At 49.0% G+C, this 24,290-nt stretch overlaps 2 protein-coding genes across 2 annotated transcripts in view; one reads left to right on the top strand and one right to left on the bottom strand.

The window, feature by feature from the left end:
- LOC148981390 (uncharacterized) overlaps nt 1-24,290 on the bottom strand; it is a 208,363-nt gene that overhangs the window by 8,435 nt on the left and 175,638 nt on the right. The window lies entirely within an intron of this gene.
- On the top strand, nt 17,210-23,422 carry LOC120468591 (uncharacterized). Its single transcript, XM_039657107.2, has 3 exons — nt 17,210-21,322; nt 21,485-21,801; nt 22,395-23,422. The coding sequence occupies exons 1-3, from the start codon at nt 20,412-20,414 to the stop codon at nt 22,745-22,747; spliced, it is 1,581 nt and encodes a 526-aa protein (XP_039513041.2). The 5' UTR covers nt 17,210-20,411; the 3' UTR covers nt 22,748-23,422.

Genomic DNA, 24,290 nt, shown 5'->3' with positions numbered 1-24,290 from the left:
CCTCTGTGGTTTTGCCAATTGCCCTTCTCCTTCTCTCACCAGTGATGCCGAGTGCAGTGTAGGCCCCGTAGAGGGACTTCGCTGCAAAGCCTCTGCACCCCACCTCCACAGGTAAGCACCTTGCCTTCCAGCTTTGGTTGTGGCAGTCGCTGACAAGGCCATCACATTTCTCCTTCTTCCTCTCAAAGGCTTCCTCCATTCGGTCTTCCCATGGCACAGTGAGCTCCAACATGACCAGGTTCTTTGTTGCCAAGATAACAAGACAATGTCAGGCCTCAGGGGGGTCTCAACAACATGCTGGGGGAACTTAAGTTGTTTGCCCAAGTCCACTTTCAGTTGCCAATCCTGTGCCGTGTTCAGGATCCCTGCTGTTGTCCGGAAGGATTTCCCTGGCTTCTCTCCGGCCCTGATGAAGCTGATGGTTTGTTTGCTGGGCTTTGACCTCTGGCAGCTGCTGATAGTAGTCTGGATGCTCTCTGCAATTGTTTGGAGCACCTGGTCATGCCGCCAGCGATATCGGCCTTCCCCCAGAGCTCTTGGGCAGCAGCTCATGATGTGCTCAAGGGTTCCCTTTCTCTGGCACAGGGCACATCCTGGTGTATCGACCAGCCCCCAGGTGTGGAGGTTGGACAGGCTGGGGAGGACGTCATAGACTGCCTGGACCAGGAACTTGATGCGGTGTGGCTCTGCCCGCCAAAGGTCAGTCCAAGTGATCTTCCTCTCCACAGCTTGTTCCCATCTAATCCAGGCACCCTGACGTGTCATTCCCACTGCTTTGCTGGACCTCTCCTCTTCTACCGCCGCCCTTACCTCCCTTTGTACTAGCTGCCTCCTCTCCTTCCCACGAGCCTTGTCGAACCGGGGTCCTTGAAAGGTTCCTAGCCCAGCTCTTCCTCTGGCCACTGTTCCCACTAGGACACCATGGTGTAGCCGTGACTCAGCCTGGTCTACTGCCACCTCTGCCCTCCATTTCCTGCCCGTCTTGACCTCTACCCCTGCCCCAGAGACTTTAGGGTCCCTAGATTCACGGAGCTGCAGCACCTCCCTTGCATGCAAGACCTTGAACTCCTCTTCGATGGATTTTAGCGGGAGTTGCAGCTTGCAGGTGTTTCCATAAAGGGCAATACGGCTTAAGCACCTCGGGAAACCCAGCCATCTTCTTAGGTAGCGGCTGACTCTCCTTTCCAATTCTGAGATGGTGGAGATCGGAAACGAGTACAGGAGCAGAGGCCACAGTATTCTTGGCAGAATCCCATGTTGGTACACCCATGCCTTAAATTTTCCAGGGAGCCCAGTTTTATCGACAGTCTTCAGCCACCTCTCCAGCTCCTTGCAGGTGTTTTTTATGGGTGTTGTATCCCTGAGGCTGCTGTCGAATATCTTTCCCAGGCTTTTTACTGGTTTTTCAGACAGGATTGGAATTTGAGTTCCTGAGATGGTAAAATGATGTTTCTCCACCATCCTGCCCTTCTTTAGCACTGAGGATCTGGATTTGGTTGGCTTGAATGACATCCTGGCCCATTCCATCACCCTCTCCAGACCCTTCAGGATCCATCTAGCTCCAGCCACTGACTCCGTTGTCACTGTGAGGTCATCCATAAAGGCACGGATTGGTGGTTGCCGCATTCCAGTCTTTGATTTGGGCCCTCTGCACTCCGGTTCAGCAGATTTCACCAACATGTTCATTGCGAGGGTGAACAGGATCACTGAAATGGTGCAGCCTGTGATGATTCCCACCTCCAGCCTGTGCCACTCTGATGTTGTTGACCCAGATGAGACTCTCAGCTTGAAATCTCTATAGTAATCCTGGATAAGGGCTTTCACTATAGCAGGGACATGGTGCCTCTCCAGAGCCTCATGTACCAGTTTGTGGGGCATAGAGCCATAGGCGTTGGCCAGGTCAGGCCTCAGCAATAAACTACTGCATTTTAAATAAAGCAACATCCAAAATAATTTCAATGTGTTTTGAGGGTACATGAATTATCATGAATTCATGTGTAAATTAATGTATGAATTATGCATTAATATATCATGAATCATCAGGAACTAACACAACACAACTAACACGCATGATCATGATGTTCCCTTTCGTAGTCACTCCGAGTTACGTCGGAATGACGGAGAATGGGGGTTTCGCATAGAAAGCCAATCCTCTTCGACTCGAGTATTTAAAAACGAGCCAATGGCATGAAAATGCCTTGGGGCTGCGGAATTTGCATAGCGTATCTCCGCCCCATCTCGTGGGTATAAAAGGAGGAAGTGAACACAACCGCAGTATGTTTTCGCTTCGGAGCCAAGAGACTTCTTCACTCCTCAAGCCATTTTCACTGAGTACAACTCTTCGAGACGAGCGTCCTCTTCAGTTTTGGTGTGACGGCGGTACCCAGCGAGATTCTGCATTGCCTGCGATCTGAGCAGTGGTCTGCCAGACTTTGCGCTTCTCCCTGGTCGCCTCAGCGCTGAAAGAGTGAATTTCCTCCTCTCTACTGAAAGAGCTGCACGTGGCACGTCTTTTTAAAGATGGTTCGCCCGTGTTCTTCTGGGTGCAGTCGATTCATGTCGTCTTCTGATGGTCACGATTGCTGCTTTGTGTGTCTGGGCATTCAGCATGCAGCAGCAGCGTTCGTGGATGAGTCATGTTCCTTCTGTGGGAATATGACCATCGCTACACTGAGATCTAGACTCAATGATCTGACAAAAGTGAGAGTCCCCGTGTCTGCCAATCGTTCTGCTTCTTCTTCGAGAGGCTCTTCGACTCGCGGACAGGGTGATCTGACGGTGACTGTGTGGAATAAACCCCCGACGCTGGTTCCTCGGGCCACACCCACCGCACCAGTGTTAGAGCCAGCGAGCACCGAATCGCATCAGGCGTCTGCCTCTTCGCAGGTACCGTCTGTTTCGTTCGGTGCTCCAGAGGATGATGCGATGTCGATCGCAGCATCACAAGGCGGGCTAGACTCCTCGGGAAGTGAGGATGTGGCTGCGTTGCCTCCCTCGGGAGCGCCAGCGTTGCCCGAGTCTGATCCCGAGATGACGGCCATGCTATCTCGGGCCGCCGTGAGCATCGGGCTGGAGTGGAACCCTCCGCCCTGTCCCGATCTCTCACGGATGGATAATTGGTTTTTGGGCAAGGCTGCCGCCTCACGGCCACAGCCGACCCCAATTCCTTTTTTCCCTGAGCTGCATGCGGAACTGACACGGACTTGGAAGGCTCCTTGACCTCCCGAGAACGATCATCAGCTTCCCCCGCCTTTTCTTCCCTCGACGGCGCGGTTGCCCGTGGGTACGCTGGGATTCCCCCGGTGGAGCGCTCTGTTGCGATGCAACTGTGTCCGCAGAGCGCATCCTCCCGCGGCATTCCCAAGCACCCTTCCAAAGCCTGTAGGTTCTCGTTGTCTATGGCGGCGCGGTCCTATAGAGCGGCGGGACAGGCAGCCTCTGCCCTGCATGCGATGAGCACTTTGCAGGTTTTTCAAGCCAAGCTGCTCAGGGATATGCACGAGGGGGGGACTGACCAAGAGGCGTTCAACGAACTGCGAGCTGCCACCGACCTCGCTCTCCGGGCGATGAAAGTGGCCGCTCGCTCCCTAGTTCAGGTGATGGCCACCAGTGTGGTCCAGAAGCGTCATCTGTGGCTCAACCTGGCAGACACGCGGGACGCCGAGCGGACTCGTCTGCTCGATGCCCCCCTCTCCCAGGTTGGCCTCTTCGGCGGCACGGTCGAAGATTTTGCCCAGCAGTTTTCGACCGCTCAGAAGCAGACGAAGGCGATAAAACACATTCTGTCCTGACAGCCAGCTGCTGCCTCCACCCAGCCGTCGGTCCAGACGCCCCCGCCTGCTCGCCGCCGAGGATGCCCCCCTGCGGCTCCCCTCCCTCCCGCACGGCCCCAGCAGCAGCCTTCATCCGGGTCGCGTCGTGGAGGAGGCCGCAGGAGAGCGTCACAGCCCCCTTAGGCCGCGCGCTCCGCTAAACGCCAGGCAAAGCGGCATCCCTGAGACGGGCTGCTCAGTGATGGAGTCGAGTTTTTCTCAGGAGGTGGTAGCAGGCCCCCTCCTTCCCCCGGTGGAGGGCCGGGGGAGAATCTTTTGTTCTCAGCTCCCCGCTGCTCACCCACGGGTGGGCAGCACCCTGAGTTGGTTAAAGAAAGACTTGACACTATCACTGAGCACACAGACTGGAATGAGTGTGCTCGACGCCCCGCTCATTCCCCTCTGTCTCTGAGGGTGCGGAAGGGAGCATGTGTCATCCCTCGACTACGCCACTCCCTTCCCCCTCTATCGCCAGGCCCCCGGCAGAACAGACCCCCGTGGAACGCTGGTCCTTCCCTGGTCTCTTCTGGGGAACGGGGAACGGGGCTCGACTGTGCAGCCGCACGGGGTAACTCCCGTGCGCATGCCGGTCTCCCCGCCTCGCTGCCCCTCCGGGGGGACGTCTGTGTTTCGTATGACCCCGCTGGATCAGTTTCTGGGAGCTTGGTTAGAGCTCCCCGGCCTATCCCGCTGGGTCGTCAGAACGATCAGACTCAGCTATGCGATTCAATTCGCACGGTCTCCTCCCCGTTTCAGGGGAGTTTGCTTCACTGTGGTCGGTGGCAATGCCCCGGTCATGAGAGCGGAAATTGCAACCCTGCTGGCGAAGGGTGCAATCGAGACGGTCCTACAAGCCGAGATGAGATCAGGGTTTTACAGCCCCTACTTCATTGTCCCAAAGAAGACCGGTGGGTTACGACTGATACTGGATCTGCGCATTTTGAACCGTACTCTTCATCGATTGCCGTTCAAAATGCTCGAAGCTAAACGCATTTTCGAATGCGGCCTCAGGATTGGTTTGCAGCGATAGACCTGAAGGACGTGTACTTTCATGTCTCCATCAAGGCAGCCCTTGTTCCCCTTTGCGAACACGGGGTTCGCATCCTGAACTATCTCGACGATTGGCTGATCCTGGCACACTTTTGAGAACAGGTTTGCGAACACAGAGACCTGGTGCTCCGGCACCTAGCCCGTCTGCAGAGGATCTCTTTTCTCGGTATAGAGATGGACTCGATCGCCATGTCCGCGCAGCTTACGAGCGAGTGCGCGCACTCACTGCTGACTTGTTTTCGACAGTTCGAGGGCAAGAGTGCAGTTACACTGAAACTTTTTCAGAGGCTCCTGGGGCATATGGCATCCGCAGCCGCAGCAACGCTGCTCGGACTGCTTCATATGAGAGCGCTTCAGCTGTGGCTTCGCGATCGAGTCCCGAGGTGGGCATGGCATCGCGGCTCGCTCAGAGTTCCAGTGCTTCCAGCTTGCCGCCAGACCTTCTTCCCGTGGTCAAACCTCAGCTATTTACGGGCCGGGGTCCCTCTTCTGCGAGTTTCCAGGCATGTCGTTGTCTCCACGGATGCCTCTACCACGGGTTGGGGAGCCATGTGCAATGGTCATGCAGCCGCGGGTTCCTGGACAGGACCCCAGCGCCTCATGCACATCAATTGCCTCGAGCTGCTGGCAGTGGCCCTGCACTGCTTTCGAGCACTGCTCAGGGGTCAACATGTACTTGTCCGTTCGGACAATACCGCTACGGTAGCATATATCAATCACCAGGGTGGTCTACGCTCACGTTGGATGTCGCAGCTCGCACGCCACCTCCTGTTATGGAGTCAGAAGCACCTGAGGTCCCTTCGTGCAGTTTACATTCCAGGAGACCGGAACCTGGCAGCCGACGAGCTGTCACGGGTCCGCCCTATCTCCGGCGAATGGCAACTCTATCCCCAGACGGTCCAGCTGATTTGGGACCAGTTCGGGGAGGCACAGATAGACCTGTTCACCTCTCGGGACTCATCCCACTGCGCCCAGTTTTATTTTTATGTCCGAGGGCATGCTCGGCTCGTCCACGAGACACCTCTACGCATTGAAGTGGAACCTCTTCGTCAACTGGTGCTCTTCCCGTGGAGAAAACCCCCGGAGATGTCCGATCGGTGTCGTGCTTTCCTTCCTGCAAGAAGGGTTGGAGCGTAGGCTGTCGCCCTCCACCCTTAAGGTTTATGATGCAGTGGAAGGTAAGTCTGTGGGAAAGCACGACCTGGTCATCAGGTTCCTGAGGGGAGCGAGGAGTATTCAGTCCCCTCGTGCCCTCTTGGGACCTCTCAGTAGTTTTAAGTGCTCTGCAGAGGCCTCCCTTTGAGCCTTTGCAATCGGTAGAGTTAAAGTTTCTGTCCATGAAGACAGCACTCCTGGTTGCATTGGCCTCCATCAAGAGGGTAGGGGACCTGCACGCATTCTCCGTTAACGAAGCGTGCCTGGAATTCGGGCCGGCTTACTCTCACGTGATCTTGAGACCCCGGCCTGGATATGTGCCCAAGGTTCCTACCACTCCCTTCCGGGACCAGGTGGTGAACCTGCAAGCGCAGCCCTTGGAGGAGGCAGACGCAGCCTTGGCACTGTTCTGTCCGGTACGTGCGCTCTGCGCCTACGTTGACAGAGCACGGTGGACCCGCTCAGGTGTCTTCGCTTGCTTGTCATTCCACTCCTCGGACTGGATAAGTGCGATATTCCTCAGTTGAGTCTTCCGTTGAAGCCCTGAGTCCTCCAGCACTTCTGATGCTGGCACCACTGCACTTGCTCTGGATGCCAGCTAGGTGCCTCCGTGTGCACGGTTCCCTCTGGTAACTGTCACATGTGTATTCTTCACTGTAAGCCTCTCTGAACATGTGTCTTCTGCCACTGCCACTCCTGGAGTTAAGTTTCTAGCCACCCTTAGGTTGGTGCTCCAGTGTTTCCCATATGAAGTTCCCTAAAAGGACCATATGTGTATTCTTAAGTCCTTCCATCGGTAGGCATACTGTGGCATGTTTCTCCCGGGATATGCTTCCCAGTGTACCTTGGTATTCCTGTGTTAAAATTAGGTAACTCCTGGTTATAAGCTAAGTTATTAGGAGTCCAGACTTCGCAGGGCACTGGACAGCTGTGAAGATGGCGTGATGGCACGCACCCCCATTCTCCGTCATTCCGACGTAACTCGGAGTGACTACAAAAGGGAACGAAAACTACAAAACGTTACGTCTTCTTGCCACTTCTGCTGTACCGCTGTGTAGACGTCTGAGTTCAGTCTCGGCTCCTTAGCGAAGACATACTGCGGTTGCGTTTACTTCCTCCTTTTATACCCACGAGGTGGGACGGATGAGGATTTATTTAACACAATATAATTGTACAATCACCATGATGGAGATCAGTGTTTGCTTTAGTTGGGCAGGAATGGCAAAAGGGTGCGGGCAGATCCGATGAGGGTGCGGCTATCGGTGCACTGCCTCTCAGAGAATCGCATTCAAATTGTTTGCAATGCCCAACCTCCAACAATCCAATCAATTCCCGAAGGATGAAATGAAGCACTGCCCTACATTTTATCCTAATTTCAGAAGCCGTTTCACTTGGATATACGTCACGACTAGGAAAAAATGACAATCTCAACTTCCGTTTTACGCCGACTTTAACAAAGAATGAACAATCGTTCTTCAGAATTTAATTGATCTTAGTTAATGTTAATTTCAACATTTACTAATAGTTTATTAAAATATTGTTAACATTAGTTAATGCACTGTGAACTAACAATGAACTAACAAACAATGAACAGCTGGATTTGTATTAACTAACGTTAACAAAGATTAACAAAAACATTTTGCTTATGGTTCAAGTAAGTTATAACACAGTTTCATCCCAAGACGTCATACAACTTACGCTTTTGACCATACGTCAACATTCGCCGTTTTAGGGTACCCTTAAACGTCGGTTTGATGACGATCCTGGGGCGTCATCAAACTGACGCTTTACCTTTAGCATCAGTTAGGTGACGGGGTAGGTTTAGGTCTGGGGTAGGGTTAGGATTAGATAATGTCATCTAACCAACATTTAAGGGTAGCCTAATTCTGGAAACCCTAATTCAGAATTCTGGGTACAGCTCCCAGAATGCATTGCAGCATGAAACATTGCAACGTTGTTGAGATTGATATGCTGATTCTTGTTGTTTGTTTGTTTGTGACGAAATATAGCAGTAGCTCAAAATGTTTTGTGCTCAATGATTTTTAAGTAAAATACCTGATTTCCACAAAGTTTGGGCTCTTGTTATAGCCCCTCTACAGTGCAGCTACCAGACAACACAAAAACAAGAATTCAGGCAGGAGGTGAAGGAGTGGAGACTCAGGGGGAGGGATGGGGAGCCAGGTCCATGAAGGGGAACCCTCGGGCTGCCAGGGCGGAGCACGCGAACCTTCGGACGGCCAGGGCAGAGCAGGCGAACCCTTGGGCGGCCATAGTAGAGGAACAAGTTCAGGAACAGGCACCGCCTCAGGAACAGACCCCGGCTCGGCAGCATCCCTTTTGTTTGAAGATCTTGAAACAGAACAGTCTCAAGGTCAACAAACATGACCAGACAGACTTGACCACAGTCTCTGGATCATCCGACATGGACTAAACAGTCTCTGGATCAACAGACGTGACGTGAAAAGTCTCTGGATCTGCAGACGTGACATGAACAATCTCTGGGTCAACAGGCGTGACGTGAACAGTCGCCGAATCGGCAGACGTGACGTGAACAGGATCAGCAGAACTCATCTGCTTCCTCCATGCCTGCAGAACTGCCACTACAATTAAAAAGGAAAACGGCCTTCCTGGCCATGGCAGGACTGATGATGGGGATTTTTGGGACAAAATCCGGGAAGACTGTTCTGGAACGACCTCCAGAAAGACAGGGAAAGAATTCATGGGGTTGTGAATGGGGCTGACGAAATGTAGGGAAAGAGCACACACATCTGTATGGAGGCCAGGACTATCTTCTCAGTTAAAACAGAAAATTGAGAAGTGCATTTTCTGTAATGAAAACAATAGAACACAGAGAAAATAACCCCTGAATCCAACTCTGTTACCAGAAAGACCATGGCAGCACTTGGGGGCTGACTTGTGTGAGCACAAAGGGAAACACTATGTCGTACTAACAGACTACTATTCGAGATTCTTGCTAATTTTACACTTATCGAGCACTATGGCGAAGCAAGTCATAGCCAAACTCACAGCTACATTTGCAAGATTCAGAATCCCGAAAGTTATCGTGTTGGACAACGGACCACAATTAGCATGTGAAATATTCCGATCAATTAGCCATGAGTATGATTTCGAGCATGTGACTTCAAGTCCACATCATCCATCGAGTAATGGTCATGCGGAACGCACAGTCCAGTCAGCAAAAGATATCCTACAGCAAACTGATCTGGTAAAAGCATTGCTGAGCTACCGAGCAACACCAAATGCTTCAACGGGAGTGAGCCAGGCTGACCTATTGATGGGACGGAGACTAAGGAACACGTTACCAACACTTGACAGCAACCTCGTACCGAAGTGGCCGGATCAGAGTTGATACGGAGACGAGATAGGGAGATTGACGCCGCTTAGATGTTGAGATGTCTTTGGCAATGCTTAGAATTCATCTGTGATTTTATGATTGTTATTATAATCCATGTACAGCACTGTGGTCAATTTTTGTTTTGTTGTCAACTTTTGCTCTATAAATAAATTGAACCTTGAACAAGATTATGCGACTAAGCAGCAACATGCATTCTATTTTAATAGATGGCATCGAATGAGAACATTGCCTTCGCTAAAGCCAGGAGATCCAGTCCTTGTCAAGTTGGATGGGGAGAAACAGTTGAAGACTCCAGCTACGGTCATGGGACAAAGTTCAACACAGTGCTCGTACATGATCAGTAGCCCAGAAGGGGGGGTAAAAAGGTGTAATCGGTGTCACTTACAGTTTCAACGTTCTCAGAGTGCAGATACATGTGATAAAGAGACTGTTAGAACAAATGACCCTTTGCTCACACAGATTAATGAAGGATGGAAAGTCACAAGGTCAGGTAGAGTTAGTAAACCAGTTCAGAAACTGAATTTGTAATTCTGTATGGTTAAAAATAATAGAATAAGAATTGAAGTTACTAAAATGTTCTAATGTCAATGTTAGTGGTTGAAGTTGATGTCAATAAAGGTGAAAATACTGTTCCCTTTCGTAGTCACTCCGAGTTACGTCGGAATGACAGAGAATGGGGGTTTCGCCTAGAAAGCCTGTCCTCTTCGAGTATTAAAAAATGAGCCAATGGCAAAGAAATGCCATGGGTCTGCGGAATTTGCATAGCGTATCTCCGCCTCATCCCGTGAGTATAAAAGGAGGAAGCGGACGCCACCGCAGTATGTTTTCGCTTCAGAGCCAAGAGAACTTCTTCACTCCACAAGCCACACAGTCAGAGTTTACTACTGTGACTCACCTCTCCGAGATGGGCGAACTATCTGGTGTTGGTGTGATGGCGGTACCCAGCGAGTTTCACATTGCCTACGATCTGAGCAGTGGTCTGCCAGTGTGTGTGTCCCTCCCTGGTCGCTTCAACATCCGCAGAGTTTTCTCCTCTCACTGAAAGAGTGTGCACGCGGCACGTCTTTTTAAAGACGTGTCTTTTTAAAGACGATCTGCCCGTGTATTCCTGAGTGCGGTATTCTGATAGAGTCAGCTGATGGGCGCTAGCGCTCGTGGGTGTGTCACGTTCTCTCAGTGGGGACGTGATCATCGCAATGTATAACGGTTGAGAAAATTCCTCGGTCCACACCCCGTCTTTCATGTTGCAACCCACGTGGTCCAGAGTGAGTGGGCGGGGCCCGCCCGCGAGCCCGTGTTCTCATTCGGTCCCCCAGCTGATGAAATCATGTTTATCGCCGCATCACAATGTGAGCTGGAGTGCTCTGGAGATGGCTCGTCTGTGCTGCTGTCCTCGGATGTGCTAGCATAGTGAGTTTGATTCAGGGTTCACAGCTATGCTTTCCCGGGCTGCCAAGAGTGTCGGGTTTGTGTGGAAAATTCTGCCATGTCCCGAGCACTTAAGGCTGATGATTGGTTTTTGGGGGTGGCGAACCCAAATCCTTTCTTCCTGGATGTGCATGAAGAGGCCGTGAGATCGTGGAAGTCTCCTTTAACTTTCACGATCACTCAGCGGCCTCTTCCGCCTTCCCTGCCCTCGAGGCCGCAGTCTAGGGTACACTGGGGTTCCCCCTTGTGGAGTGTTCTCTGGCAACACTTATGTGTCCCCACGGCGCCTCCACGTGGCGTGGCAACCCTAAGTACCCCTCCAATGCCTGTAGGTTCTTGTCTACTCCAGTGGCGGGGACCTGTAGAGCTGCGGGGCAGGCTGCCACCTCACTGTATGTTATTGTCATCCTTATAGGTGTTCAGTGACATGCACGAGGATAGGGCTGACTCAGGGCTCATCCTTGAGCTGCATGCCGTCACCAACCTTGATCTACGAGCGACGAAGGTGACCACATGCTCCCTGAGTCAGGTGATGTCCACATGCGTGGTCAGACATTTTTGGCTTAACCTGGTTGATGTTCGTGAGGCTGAGTGAACCAGTTTCCTAAAATTCCCCACATCCCAGGCTGGCCTCTTCGGCGGAGCGGTCGTGAACTCTGCCCAACAGTTCTCGTCCGCCCAGAAGTGGACTGTGGCTTTTGTCTGACCCTGAGGCTTTCTGCTGCCAACCAGCCGCCGGCTCAGACGACTCAGTCTGCTTGCCGCCGAATGCACCCTCCTGCGACTTCCGCCCCCTCCCGCCCGGCCCCAGCAGCACCGGGCTGTGCCGTGGAGGTGGTCGCAGGGAGGCGCCCCTGCCCGTACCAACCCTGCAGCCCCGCTGTACGCCAGAACGCCTGTATGCAGTTCTTTCAGCGAGTGGTTGCAGGCCCACTCCTTCCCCCGGTGGAGGGCTGGGGGAGAATCTTTTCGCCAAAGAGCTGCATTCCATCCCTGAGCACACAGAGCCAGATGGCAGTGTGCGACGCCCTCGTGCCTCGCCACTCTCATCCTCCTCTGTCTCTGAGGGCGCGGATGACAGTGTGTGCCGTCTCCGGACCACACCACTCTTATCCCCCTCTATCGCCAGACCCCTGGCAGAGCAGACCCCCGCGGAACGCTGGTCTCCTCTGGCAGAGCGCGGAGCTTGACGCACACGCGCAGGGTCGCTATGCCACCCTCGCCTGTGACAATCTTTCCGCCCCGCTGCCCCTCCGGGGTGACGCCTGTGGCTCGGATGATTCCACTGGATCAGTTTTTGGGGGCTTGGTTAGAGCTCCCCAATCTGTCCCATTGGGTCACCCGAACTATCAGGCTCGGCTATGCGATTCAGTTCGCACGGTCTCCTCCTCACTTTAGGGGAGTCCGCTTTACGGTGGTCGGTGGCAATGCCCCGATCATGAGAGTGGAGGTTGCCACCCTGCTGGCGAAGGGTGCAATCGAGGTCGTCCCTCCAGCCGAGATGAAGTCAGGGTTTTACAGCCCCTACTTCACTGTTCCCAAGCAAATCGGTGGGTTACAACGAATTCTGGACCTGGGCATTTTGAACCGCACCCTTCACCGGCTGCCGTTCAAGATGCTCACGGCCAAACGCATTTTCGAATGTGTTCGGCCCCAGGATTGGTTTGCAGCGATAGACCTGAAGGACGCCTACTTTCATGTCTCCATTTTACCTCGACACAGACCGTTTCTTTGGTTTGCTTTCGAGGGGCAGGCATATCAGTACGCGGTTCTCCCATTCGGGTTGGCTCTGTCTCCTCGCGTCTTTACGAAGATTGTCGAGGCGGCCCTTGTTCCCCTTCGCGATCAAGGGGTTCGCATCCTGAATTATCTCGATGACTGGCTAATCCTAGCACACTCTCGGGATCAGGTCTGCGAACACCAAGACCTTGTGCTCCGGCACCTAGCCCGACTGGGCCTTCGGGTCAACTGGGAGAAAAGCAAACTTTGCCCCGTGCAGAGGACCTCTTTTCTCGGTATGGAGATAGACTCGGTCGCCATGTCCGCGCAGCTTACGAGCGAGCGCTCACACTGCTGACTTGTCTTCGACAGTTCGACGGCAAGAGTGCGGTCCCAATGAAACTTTTTCAGAGGCTCCTGGGGCATATGGCATCCGCAGCCACGGCAACGCCACTCGGATTGCTTCATATGAGACCGCTTCAGCAGTGGCTTCGCGATCGAGTCCCGAGGTGGGCATGGCATCACGGTACGCTCAGAGTTCCAGTGACTCCGACCTGCCGTCAGACCTTCACCCCGTGGAGGAACCTCAGCTTTCTACGGGCCGGTGTTCCCCTAGAACGAGTTTCCAGGCATGTTGTTGTCTTCACAGATGCCTCTGCCACGGTATGGGGCGCCATGTGCAATGGGCATGCAGGACAGGACAGGACCCCAGCGCCTCATGCATGTCAATTGCCTCGAGTTGCTGGCAGTACGCCTTGCCCTGCACCGCTTCCGGGTGTTGCTCAAGGGTCAACACGTACTAGTTCGTTCAGACAATACCGCAACAGTAGCGTACATCAACCACCAGGGGGGTCTACGCTCTCACCGTATGTCGCAACTTGCACGCCACCTCATCTTATGGAGTCAGAAGCACCTGAGGTCCCTTCATGCTATCCACATTCCAGGAGTTCGGAACTGTGCAGCCGACGAGCTGTCACGGCTCCGTCCAGTCTCTGGCGAATGGCGACTCCATCCCCAGTCGGTCCAGCTGATATGGGACCAGTTCGGGGACGCACAGATAGATCTGTTGCCTCCCACGACTCATCCCATTGCGCCCTGTATTACTCTCTGACCGAGGGCACGTTCGGCACAGACGCACTGGCGGACAGCTGGCCACAGGGCCCACGCAAATATGCGTTTCCCCCGGTGAGCCTTCTCGCATGTACCCTGTGCAAGATCAAGGAGGACGGGAAGCAGGTCATTTTGGTCGCCCCATACTGGCCCACCAAGACCTGGTTCTCCGAACTGATACTCTTCGCGACAGCACTTCCTTGGCCGATTCCTCTGAGGAAGGACCTCCTTTCTCAGGGACGTGGCACCCTGAGGCAGGTTTAAGTACCCTGCCACCTGCGGTGGCGGCTACTATCACTTCCGCTAGAGCGTCGTCCACAAGACACGTCTATGCGTTGAAGTGGAACCTCTTTGTCAACTGGTGTTCTTCTCGCCGAGAAGACCCCCGGAGATGCTCGATCAGTGTTGTGCTTTCCTTCCTGCAAGATGGGTTGGAGCGAAGGCTGTCTCCCTCCACCCTGAAGGTGTATGTGGCTGCCATTGCCGCATATCACAAAGAAGTTGAAGGTAAGTCTCTGGGGAAGCACGACCTGAACATCAGGTTCCTGAGAGGAGCGAGGAGACTGAATCCTCCTCGCCCTCCTCTCGTTCCCTCTTGGGACCTCTCAGTGGTTTTAAGTGCCCTGCAGAGGCCTCCCTTTGAGCCTCTGCAATCAGTCGAGATTAAGTTCCTGTCGCTTAAGACAGCGCTCCTGGTTGCACTGGCCTCCATCTAGAGGGTAGGGGACCTGCACGCATTTTCCGTTGACGAAGCGTGCCTGGAATTTGGGCCAGGTTATGTGCCCAAGGTTCCTACCACTCCTCAGACCAGTTCTTTGTTTGTTATGGTGGGAGCCAGAAGGGAAGGGCTCTCTCAAAGCAAAGGTTGTCTCACTGGATAGCGGACACCATTGCTTTGGCTTACCAGCAGCAAGGTCGACCGTGCCCCCTTGGTGTGACAGCCCACTCCACCCGGAGTGTGGCTTCCTCTTGGGCTCTAGCACATGGCGCCTCGCTAGCAGACATCTGCAGAGCTGCAGGCTGGGCGACACCCAACACATTCGTTAGATTCTATAATCTCCGAGTGGAGCCTGTGTCCTCTCTTGTACTCGCTCACCCGGCCAGTACTGGGCCCGCTCAGGTGTTTTCACTTGCTCGCCATTCCACTCCACCGACTGGATAAGTGCGATTTTTTTTTTCTCAGCTGAGCCTTCTACGGAAGCCCTGAGTTCCTCCAGCACTGTTGATGCTGACGCCAGTGTATTGCTTGGACATCGGTTAGGTGCCTCCGTGTGCATGGTTCCTGCTTGTACCCCCACATGTGTATTTCCACTGTAAGCCTCTCGGAGCATGTGTCTTCCCTCGGCAAGCCACCTTGCCACCCCTGGAGTTAAGATTCTAGCCACCCTACGGGTTGGTGACTCCAGTGTTCCTCCAAACGAAGCCCCCTGGGCCGTATGTGTATTCCTAAGTCCTCCCCACAGGTAGGCGTACTGCGGCATATTTCCTCTGGGATATGCTCCACAGTGTACCTTGGTATTCCTGTGTCAGGTAGGACTCCTCGTCAGTAAGTTAAGTGCGTCAGGGGTCAGACGTTACGTCTCCCTGCCACTTCCGCTGTACCGCTGGGTAGACGCCTTAGTTCAGTCTCGGCTCCTCAGCGAAGACATACTGCGGTGGCGTCCGCTTCCTCCTTTTATACTCACGGGGTGAGGCGGAGATACGCTATGCAAATTCCGCAGACCCATGGCATTTCTTTGCCATTGGCTCGTTTTTTAATACTCGAAGAGGACTGGCTTTCTAGGCAAAACCCCCATTCTCCGTCATTCCGACGTAACGTCTCCGTTCCCTACTCAGGGAGCGAGGGTTACATACGTAACCGAGACGTTTTGTGTAAATCAGGTATACAGTTAAATGATTTAATTAAACTTTACAGAGGAGGTAAATATACTCAAAAGTATCTTCCAAGCTCATGAAGGCTGTTTTTGTCAGCCCTTTAAATGCTTCTCATTCTAGAACGTCTCATGTTACGACTGTAACCTATGTTCCCTGAGAACAGGGAACAAGACAATACGTCAATTGGCGCTATGGGGAACGCCTCAGGCGTGACAGGTGTCTGAAATCAAATCATGTTCCTAAGTCCTCCCCACTCACAGCAATCATGTTGACCAGCGACAGCCCGTGCCTCATCAGCTCGAATGATGAGTGTGTCTGGATGTAAAAAAAGGGCACCTTGAAACCATGACAACATCCTATTGTCTGAAGGGACTTGCAGTCAGGCCCCAAGGTATGGCAAAGGGACGTATTGTCTCGTTCCCTGTTATCAGGAAACATAGGTTACAGTCGTAACCTGAGACGTTCCCTTTCAATTGACGCTATGGGGAATGAAATACCCACTCCGCCATGCTGAGGGGAGTGCATGTCTAAAGGCAGTGACAACTGTTAGAACCAGTAATTCCAAGAAACAATGAAACCACTCACCCAAGGTCACATCGGGCTGTCAGTGACAGCACTCCCTACTGGTCATAGCCCAAGCTAATGAACCAAGAAAAGCCAGAACGTAATAAACGGGGGTAAATCTGGGCCAGCTTAGGACCACAACTTCCAAAATAGAAGGGGTCCCTTCTAGGGAGTGTGACTAGGGGGCCAAAGGGACCCCCAGCCAGTCACTATTCAGGAGAACATGCCTCCTGAAAAGCTCCCAGGCTGGCCTGGTGATCTATACTAAGACACAGTCTCACACAGACTCATTGCCTCTGGAAATTGCCTAGGAAAGGCAGCCTGGTGAGGCCTGTAACGACCATATTGGGTGGGAGCTCGTACTCAGGAAGGTCGGAGAGACCCAGCCTGGTGAGCACAACTTGTGGAAGCTTACTTTCAGGAAGACCTGATAAGTCCTGTAATCTGACAAACAGGGGCGGACTGGTCATCTGGAGCACCGGGACTTTTCCCGGTATCAAAATATCAAGTATCAAAAATATATACAATGACGGAAATCATAATATTACATTTCTTTTCTACGCAAATGGATAAGGGAATTGATCGCGCGGCCGACAAGGAGTGCGTTTCGTGCGAATGAAGGTGACTGTCTCTCCCTGTTAATTTGTTTGGTCTGCTCCGTTGCGTATCTTGAAACACGCCCCCTTTAACGTCCTGGAAAAACACAACACAGACAGCCGCGGCGCGCAGATGAAAGTTAGTTGGCGAAAAGTTAGCTCCCCCTGACTAGCGTTGTGTTATTTAAAATGAATGTTTAAATAGCATATAGCATTGTATTGTATTATATTTTTATGCTATATAAGTCAACGCATTCTCACCCAAAGGCGTCACCTTTGACCATGCTTCAATATTTGACACTTTAGGCGCCCTTTACAGTTACAGTTACAGATCCTACGGCGTCATCTAACTGACACTAAAGGAAAAGCGTCAGTTTGATGAAGCGGGTAGGTTTAGGTCTGGGGTAGGTGTAGGGTTAAGGCCAATTTATACTTCTGCGTAGGGTGTGCGCAGTAGGTACGGCCGTAGGCTTCTGCCGTAGCCTGACGCGCACCTCCTCAAAAATGTTACTACACGTCGCGACGACGCAGAGCGCAAGATCGGTTATTGGTCGGCTTGGTAGCATCGCATTCCTTATAAGCATTTCCGCACGTACCTTCTCACGCATTTCCACACGTACCATCTCCTCCGACGTCTTCTCTCATTTCTTCCTTTTAGTTTTAGTAATTTCACTAAAATGAACTGTTTTTCCACCTCAATAAGCTCCAACTCCAACATGATCCACTCTCTTTCAGTTGCTATTGCTTGTAGTAACCTAGCCGCGAGGAATTAGGGGTGGCACGGTACATGAAAAAACACCCGAACCGTTCGGTTCGCTTGTCTCGGTTCGGAGCGTGTGTGCGTCTCACGGTTCGACGCATGCGCAATGTAACCTCGTGCCCGTATGTGACGTGTGTTTTCTTTTCGCGCGACATAAGCTTGTTCGACTTGGACCGGCGCTGCACAGAGCGACCGGTGAATAACATCACACTAGAGCGGGAACGACTGCTCCGTCACTCACTTTCGCGGTATTTGATGTCATTACCGATCGCTCTGTGCAGCGCCGGTTCAAGTTAGTAAACAAGCCAGTAAAAGTGGAGTATGGAGCGCTGCAGGTCACGGCACGCGGAGAAATGGCAAGTGGGAGAGATGAGGGAGTTGGAGGATGCGCCAGCGTCCTATAAGTCTATAAGTCTGGTGTGTGGGGACATTTTTGATTTATGGTATTTTAATATAACGTTACAGTGGCACTTTATGTTTAGATAAGAGCTTCAGTCAAATGTTTCCAAATCCTGCACTTTAATTTAAACTGAAAAAAGGGTACCCTCACTTTTTGGGAATAGAAGCATTGTTGATACTGTTTTTTGTGTTGAGGTTGAACTTTTCACTTTATGTTTATGGCCTTTGCTATTTCTATAGCCTAATTATAGGCAATGACGTTTCATGTATATTGACTTATTCATAAAAGACAGTGTAGTTCCTCTTTTTTTCTTTTAAAAGATAGAATTTTTGTAAGAGCTACAAAAGTTGTCAGTTCATAAATGCAAGTTAATTTCTTTGTGTAAATAAGATTTGTGTGATAAAAATGCACAAGTTCTTGTAGACATAGTGATACACGTTCTCCTTTTTTTTGCCAAATAAACGAAAAGCATGTCAATTTCTTCTCTCTTGCTGTGTCAAAATCTCACCTAGCTTTCCTCTGAGATAGTCCCAAAATGTGCTTAAAGTCAAAGAGTCAAATTCAGTTTGTGCATGATTGCATGAATATAATTTTTTTTATACTGTATCCTAAAGTGTGGATAATTAAGCTATATATCACATGCTGAAGTACATTTCTGAAGTGTTAAAGATTAAAAGAAAAAAAAATAACAAGAACCGTACAGAACCGAAAACCGTGACACTAAAACCGTGATACAAACCGAACCGTTGGTTTCGTGAACCGTGCCACCCCTACGAGGAATCTAAACACAGTGGAACATTAAAACCCTCCGCCGCCAACTAGGGTTTCGGAGCAGTACTGCAGAGCAACCAAGACTTGAACGCAGAAGTATAAATGCTCACAACGCCGTCGCCTACGTTCATAGCCGACGGCGTACACTCAGTGGTGGAATGTAACGAAGTACAAATACTTCGTTACTTTACTTAAGTACATTTTTCACGTATCTGTACTTTACTTAAGTACAATCAATAGTGCATACTTTTGACTTTTACTTCGTTACATTTTACAGCAATTATTGTACTTTCTACTCCACTACATTTCTACAGCGTTCCGTAAAATTTTCGTTACATTTTCTGATCAGTTTTTCCCCTGCCAAAACGTCTTCCTGACCGTCCGTCCATCGCACGTGACGTTTGCCTCGTCAAGTTTGGTTGCCATAGATATGGGTTGCTATAGTACCAACGATTCCAGAACGCAATATTTAACCCAATCAGAGCCCTATAACTACGGCTCTGGACCCAATCAGATCCTTCGATCCAAAGATTCTAGAGCCAAGCCCTTTTCGCTTTTCCAACGGCCGCATAGTCTGGTGTGGTAAGTCAGGGGTCACTGTGGATGTGGTGCTTGCCCTTATCCGATGGAGTCTGAGCCCGAATCAATTAGCCACCCATGGCCGTATTTACAAGAATTATTCGAAATTACAGGATCAAAAAACGACTCGTGGAGGTTCCTATGTAAACTATGCCTTCCCCGAAAAAATGAGCTGCTGGCCTTCAAGAACTCTCCTTCAAATCTGAAGAAACATGTTGAGGTAAGCAATCTTGTTGCTGAACAGAATTAATGTCATTTTCATTAAAAAAATGTTTGCCCATCAATCGCCACATTGACTTGATTGTGTAAGAATGTTTTTTTTATACAAAATTTTGGTTAGTAACGTGGTATTTATGCTGCAATCATAGCGAAAAGAACACGGTTATGGCTATAATTATAAATCCATCGTAGACCTAAATGCCGGGAATATAAAGCTAACGTTAAAAGATTAGTGGATAGCTAACATTAATATTTTGCGGGAAACGGAGGGAGAGAGGGGGGGCACAGATGCGTTGCGGCTTTGAACTGGCCTTTTAAAGGGTCATGAAACCCCAAACCAAATTTTCTGAGATATTAACAGAGGTAACGTTATGTATGTGCAATGTTAGTGATGTGTCGTTCGAATCTTTAATATGACTCGGGAGTCGGGACTACCAAGTTGTCTCAGGGAGTGATTTGTTCATTTTGTGTTACGTTACCCGCGCATGCGCATTGATTATTACACGAAATGATTATTTCATCTCTCGAGTCTCCAGTTCGGAGAAAACTTTTTACAAACAAGCACGTAGATGTTGTATAATATAATAGTAGTTTATTATTTTTCAGATAATGTTTGTTGCACATATTTTGTATTTTAATGGCTGCTAAATATAAAACAATATACATTCAGACGCAGTCAATAATACAAATCTAATGTTGTATTTGATGCAAGAGACTAGTGGTCACGTGAGAAAAGAACGAAGGACTCAAACCCAAAGACACAAATGAACTAATCATTTCTCTTTCCAGTACTGACAGCATAGACTCTATGAATTAATGAATTAACCAAGAGTATATTGTTACTTTTTATTTTCAGAGAAAGCATGAACATCACCTCAACCAATATCTTCAACTGACAGCACTCACAATCAAGAGGAAGGGAAGCTTGCCTGCTGGTGAGAATGCATCACACAGTAAGCAGCTGAAACTAGAGAACACCAAAGCCTCACAAAAGAGCATGGACCAGGCAGTCATCAACTTTGTTGTTCAGGGTTTGCATCCCTTTGGAGTTGTGGAGCAACCAGGATTTATAAATTTAATACAGCATACTATGCCAGACTACACAGTGATGTCCAGAACAACGGTCAGAGCTAAAATAAAAATAAAAACTGAGGAAATGAAAGCCAAAATAAGGAGAGCGATGCAGAACATTGAATACATTGCGACTACCACAGACTGCTGGACGGCTTTTCGTCAAAGTTTTATTGGAGTGACCGCCCACTGGATCGACCCAGACAGCCTAGAGAGATGTTCGGTTGCTCTTGCGTGCAAAAGGCTTAAAGGATCACATACATTTGATGTATTAGCTGGAGCCCTTAATGACATTCATACTGAATACAACATTTGCAAAAAGATTGTCAGGACCACTACTGACAATGCTTCAAATTTCATCAAGGCCTTCAGGGTTTATGGTTGTGACGAAGAAAGTTTGGTTGGGGGGGGAGAGGAGGATGTGAGTGACAGTGAGAATGCTGAAGATCTGGAAGAGGAGATAGAGGGTGTTGAGATACAAAGCGTCATGGATGAAGAGGATGGTGGTTCCGAATATCAGCTCCCAAAGCATCACCGTTGTGCATGTCACCTTCTGAACCTGATCTCAACAGTAGATGCCACAAAAGCCAACTCAAATCAGGTCTACAAAAAAATGTCACGTGCAGCATTTGCTAAGTGCACGGCACTGTGGAATAAGAGTGCGCGCTCTACCACAGCTGCAGAGGTGATTGAAAGGGAGTGCAAGCTCCAACTTATTCGACCAAATGACACTAGGTGGAACTCCCTCTTTCTTTCAGTGGAACGATTGCTAAGAATCATCCAAGACAGTGGAGAAGGAGCCATCAGAGCAGTTTGCATTGCACTTAAAGTCCCCATGTAAGTGTTATACTGCCAAACACATTGTCTTACATAAACGTACAACATAAAACTTTATGCAATAGTAACTAGTGTAATATTTAGTAACATTAGCCATCTGTGTATGTTACAAATGTTATTGCCACATTACATTTTGTATGATTTTCTATCGCTGTGTGACAGGTTCAGCCCTGCAGAACTTGCCTTTTTGACTGAGTATGTTGCTACCATGAGCCCAATCGCCAAGGCACTGAACATAATGCAGACAGAGGTGAATGTCCACATGGGATGGCTGGTGCCAACTATTACCCTCCTATCTGTGAAACTTGACCGCCTCCTAACCTCATCCAAGTTCTGCGAGCCACTGATCTTTGCCCTTCAAGAAGGAATACAGCAGCGGTTTGGACCCATGCTTTTGGACCCCGAACTCATTGCTGCTGCAATTTTACTTCCGAAGTTTCGGACATCCTGGACAAGCAATGAGGACTTGCTAAAACTGGGTAAGTCACTGGCTCTTTAAATCGCAAGATGGAAAGCCTGGCAAAGAGCAGCACCTAACAGTAGAATGAAAAATGTGTTGTTACAGTTTTATGCAAAGGTTTTGGTGCCTCTGATCATTTTTAGGCTTTTAGTTTATCATCTGCTGGGCGTTCAAAGCAGCAGCTTGACATATTCACATTAATTAATGACGTTTCAGTTCCAAAATAACATTTATAGAATAAATGTTAGCAATGTAATGTGCATCACAACCAGTTTAAACAACAGCTTAGGCATCCCAATGGAGTAAACACATTATCAGTATTTAGCGCCCTTTTTCCTGAAATAACAGCCTGTCGATTTTTCCACTAACCACAGCTACGTCCCTGATGTCTGACTGCAAGTATTTTAAACAATTTCTCCTTACAAAATATCTCCAGATCAGTCAGGCTTGATGGCTGACAAATGTGGGTTTTTGGGGGTGCCCAAATGCATAAAACTGTATATTTACTGAGGAGCAAAATGACCATAGCCAAGTCACCCAAATGGTTATATCTGGTTATGGAGATACAGTAGTCTTTTCTTTTTTCCCCCCTTTATTTGTTCCAATGGACAGGCATGAACTACATCAAGACTCATTTGGAGCAGGAGCCAGTGCAGTCTAACCAGTCAGAGCAGCAGGAGAAGGAGGAGGAGGACTACTTTGATATCATGAAAGACAATGTCCAAGAGACCTCTAAGCAGCTGGATGTATACCTGGCCAGCACAGCTACAACCATGGTCGTTCTCAAGTCAGTGCCTGCTGTGTACAGATTGTCTCTTAAGGTAAATACGCCGTTGCCTGCCTCTGCAGCCTGTGAGAGACTCTTCAGCTCAGCAGGGCAGATTTTTACCCCCAAAAGAGGCAGGCTCGGCTCAGAGAACTTTGAAAACCAACTCCTTTTGAAGCTCAACAAAAAATACTGGTGATGCGGTTAAGTTTTTTAAGTGCTCCAAAATGTTCACAGGTTGTTGTTTTTTTTTTTTTTGAGACTTGATGGAGACTTGAAAAGGAGTTGAAATTCTGATTATGTTAAGTTAAGGAAAGTTTTATACTTAATGGAGACTTGAAATTGAAGTCTGAAGTTGTGTTAAAATTTAAATAGATGTACTATAAGCAGAGAATACATGTTTCTGTCAAATTAAAACTGATGCACTGAATCAAAAATGTTTACAGCCTTAAACATATGGTAATTAACCATTTTAATATTCTAACAATAAAATTGTTGATGTACTGCAATTAACATGTAATATTTGTGTTACAGTTAAATAAATATTTTAAAGATGTATACCTAGTCTTCTTTGTTGATTTTAATGGTATTTTAATGCCAATTAAGCTAATGGTGTTTAACTCTGCAGATAACCTTGATAGATAACCAGAATTGTAAGTCAGAATGTAAACTTGGCCACAGATGGTAAGCACAATTACAATGCCACAGCCCATACTGTTCTTTTTTAATTATTAGAATATAGACGTTAAGAGAATAAATTGTTATGCAAGTACTTTTACTTTTAATACTTAAAGTACATTTAAAATCGGGTACTTTTTACTTTTTACTTAAGTAGGGTTGTCATTGTGGTACTTTTACTTTTACTAAAGTAAATTTGTCACTGGTTATTTGTACTTTTACTTAAGTACTGAGATTCAGTACTTCCTCCACCACTGCGTACACTATGGCGTACTTTCGACTCAGAAGTATAAATTGGCCTTTACACGCGATCCTAGGGCGTCATGTAACGTCAGTTAGGTGACGCCTTGGGGGGGAGAATGGGCTGTATAAGTGGTGTTAAAAATATTCTGCACATTAATGAGCCAATTTGTTATGATGTGGGATGTGGTGTTGCAACTGAATGAAAACGCATGTAAATAGAATAAACACCTGCAAATTAAGAAAACATCTTCATCAGTTTCACAACACACGTGTGCACCAAATACTCACGACACCACCCAAATACAGAAATGCGCAAATAACCCAGACCACAATGGAATTCTTTCCAGGGAAACCAAATAAGTGACTAACCCTTACAGCTTAAAATTCTACTTCATGTATTTATTTATTTATGCAAAACGTACAGAGATTACATTTTTATGACATACAACTACAATATTCAAAATGTATTAACAATATGTTCATTGTCATCAGAATACAAATAAGAAAAGAACAATGAGCTGAAAACTTAACTAAATAAATAAAGATAGAGAAGAACATGAAGGAAAGATATTTATCTTTAATCCATTACACTGGAAAAATTGTTTCATGTTATGTTTAAATTTTCATAAAGAAAAGTTTCATACGAAATATTAGGTAATGTAGGGTCCAAAGTTCCCATTCAGGGAACTTCGAGCTGCGTGTAAACGCCGTGGGAACGCCTCTGCGTGACGAGTCATGAAGCACGTATGAAATCTGTCCAATGGCGAGACGGAACGTCATAGGCGGGGTGACGTATCGACCAGGAAACTATAAAGCATCCC

Source organism: Pimephales promelas, chromosome 5 (assembly GCF_988280905.1).
Source record: "Pimephales promelas chromosome 5, fPimPro1.hap1.1, whole genome shotgun sequence".
Classification (NCBI taxonomy): domain Eukaryota; kingdom Metazoa; phylum Chordata; class Actinopteri; order Cypriniformes; family Leuciscidae; genus Pimephales; species Pimephales promelas.
This window is presented reverse-complemented; position numbering and strand designations above follow the sequence as displayed.

Bases quoted from the DNA above. Each gene is read 5' to 3' on its own strand.
- LOC120468591 (XM_039657107.2), top strand. From the start codon at position 20,412: ATGGACCAGGCAGTCATCAACTTTGTTGTTCAGGGTTTGCATCCCTTT. The intron at 21,323-21,484 runs GTAAGTGTTATA...GCTGTGTGACAG, and splicing joins ATTGCACTTAAAGTCCCCAT to GTTCAGCCCTGCAGAACTTG. The intron at 21,802-22,394 runs GTAAGTCACTGG...TCCAATGGACAG, and splicing joins TGAGGACTTGCTAAAACTGG to GCATGAACTACATCAAGACT.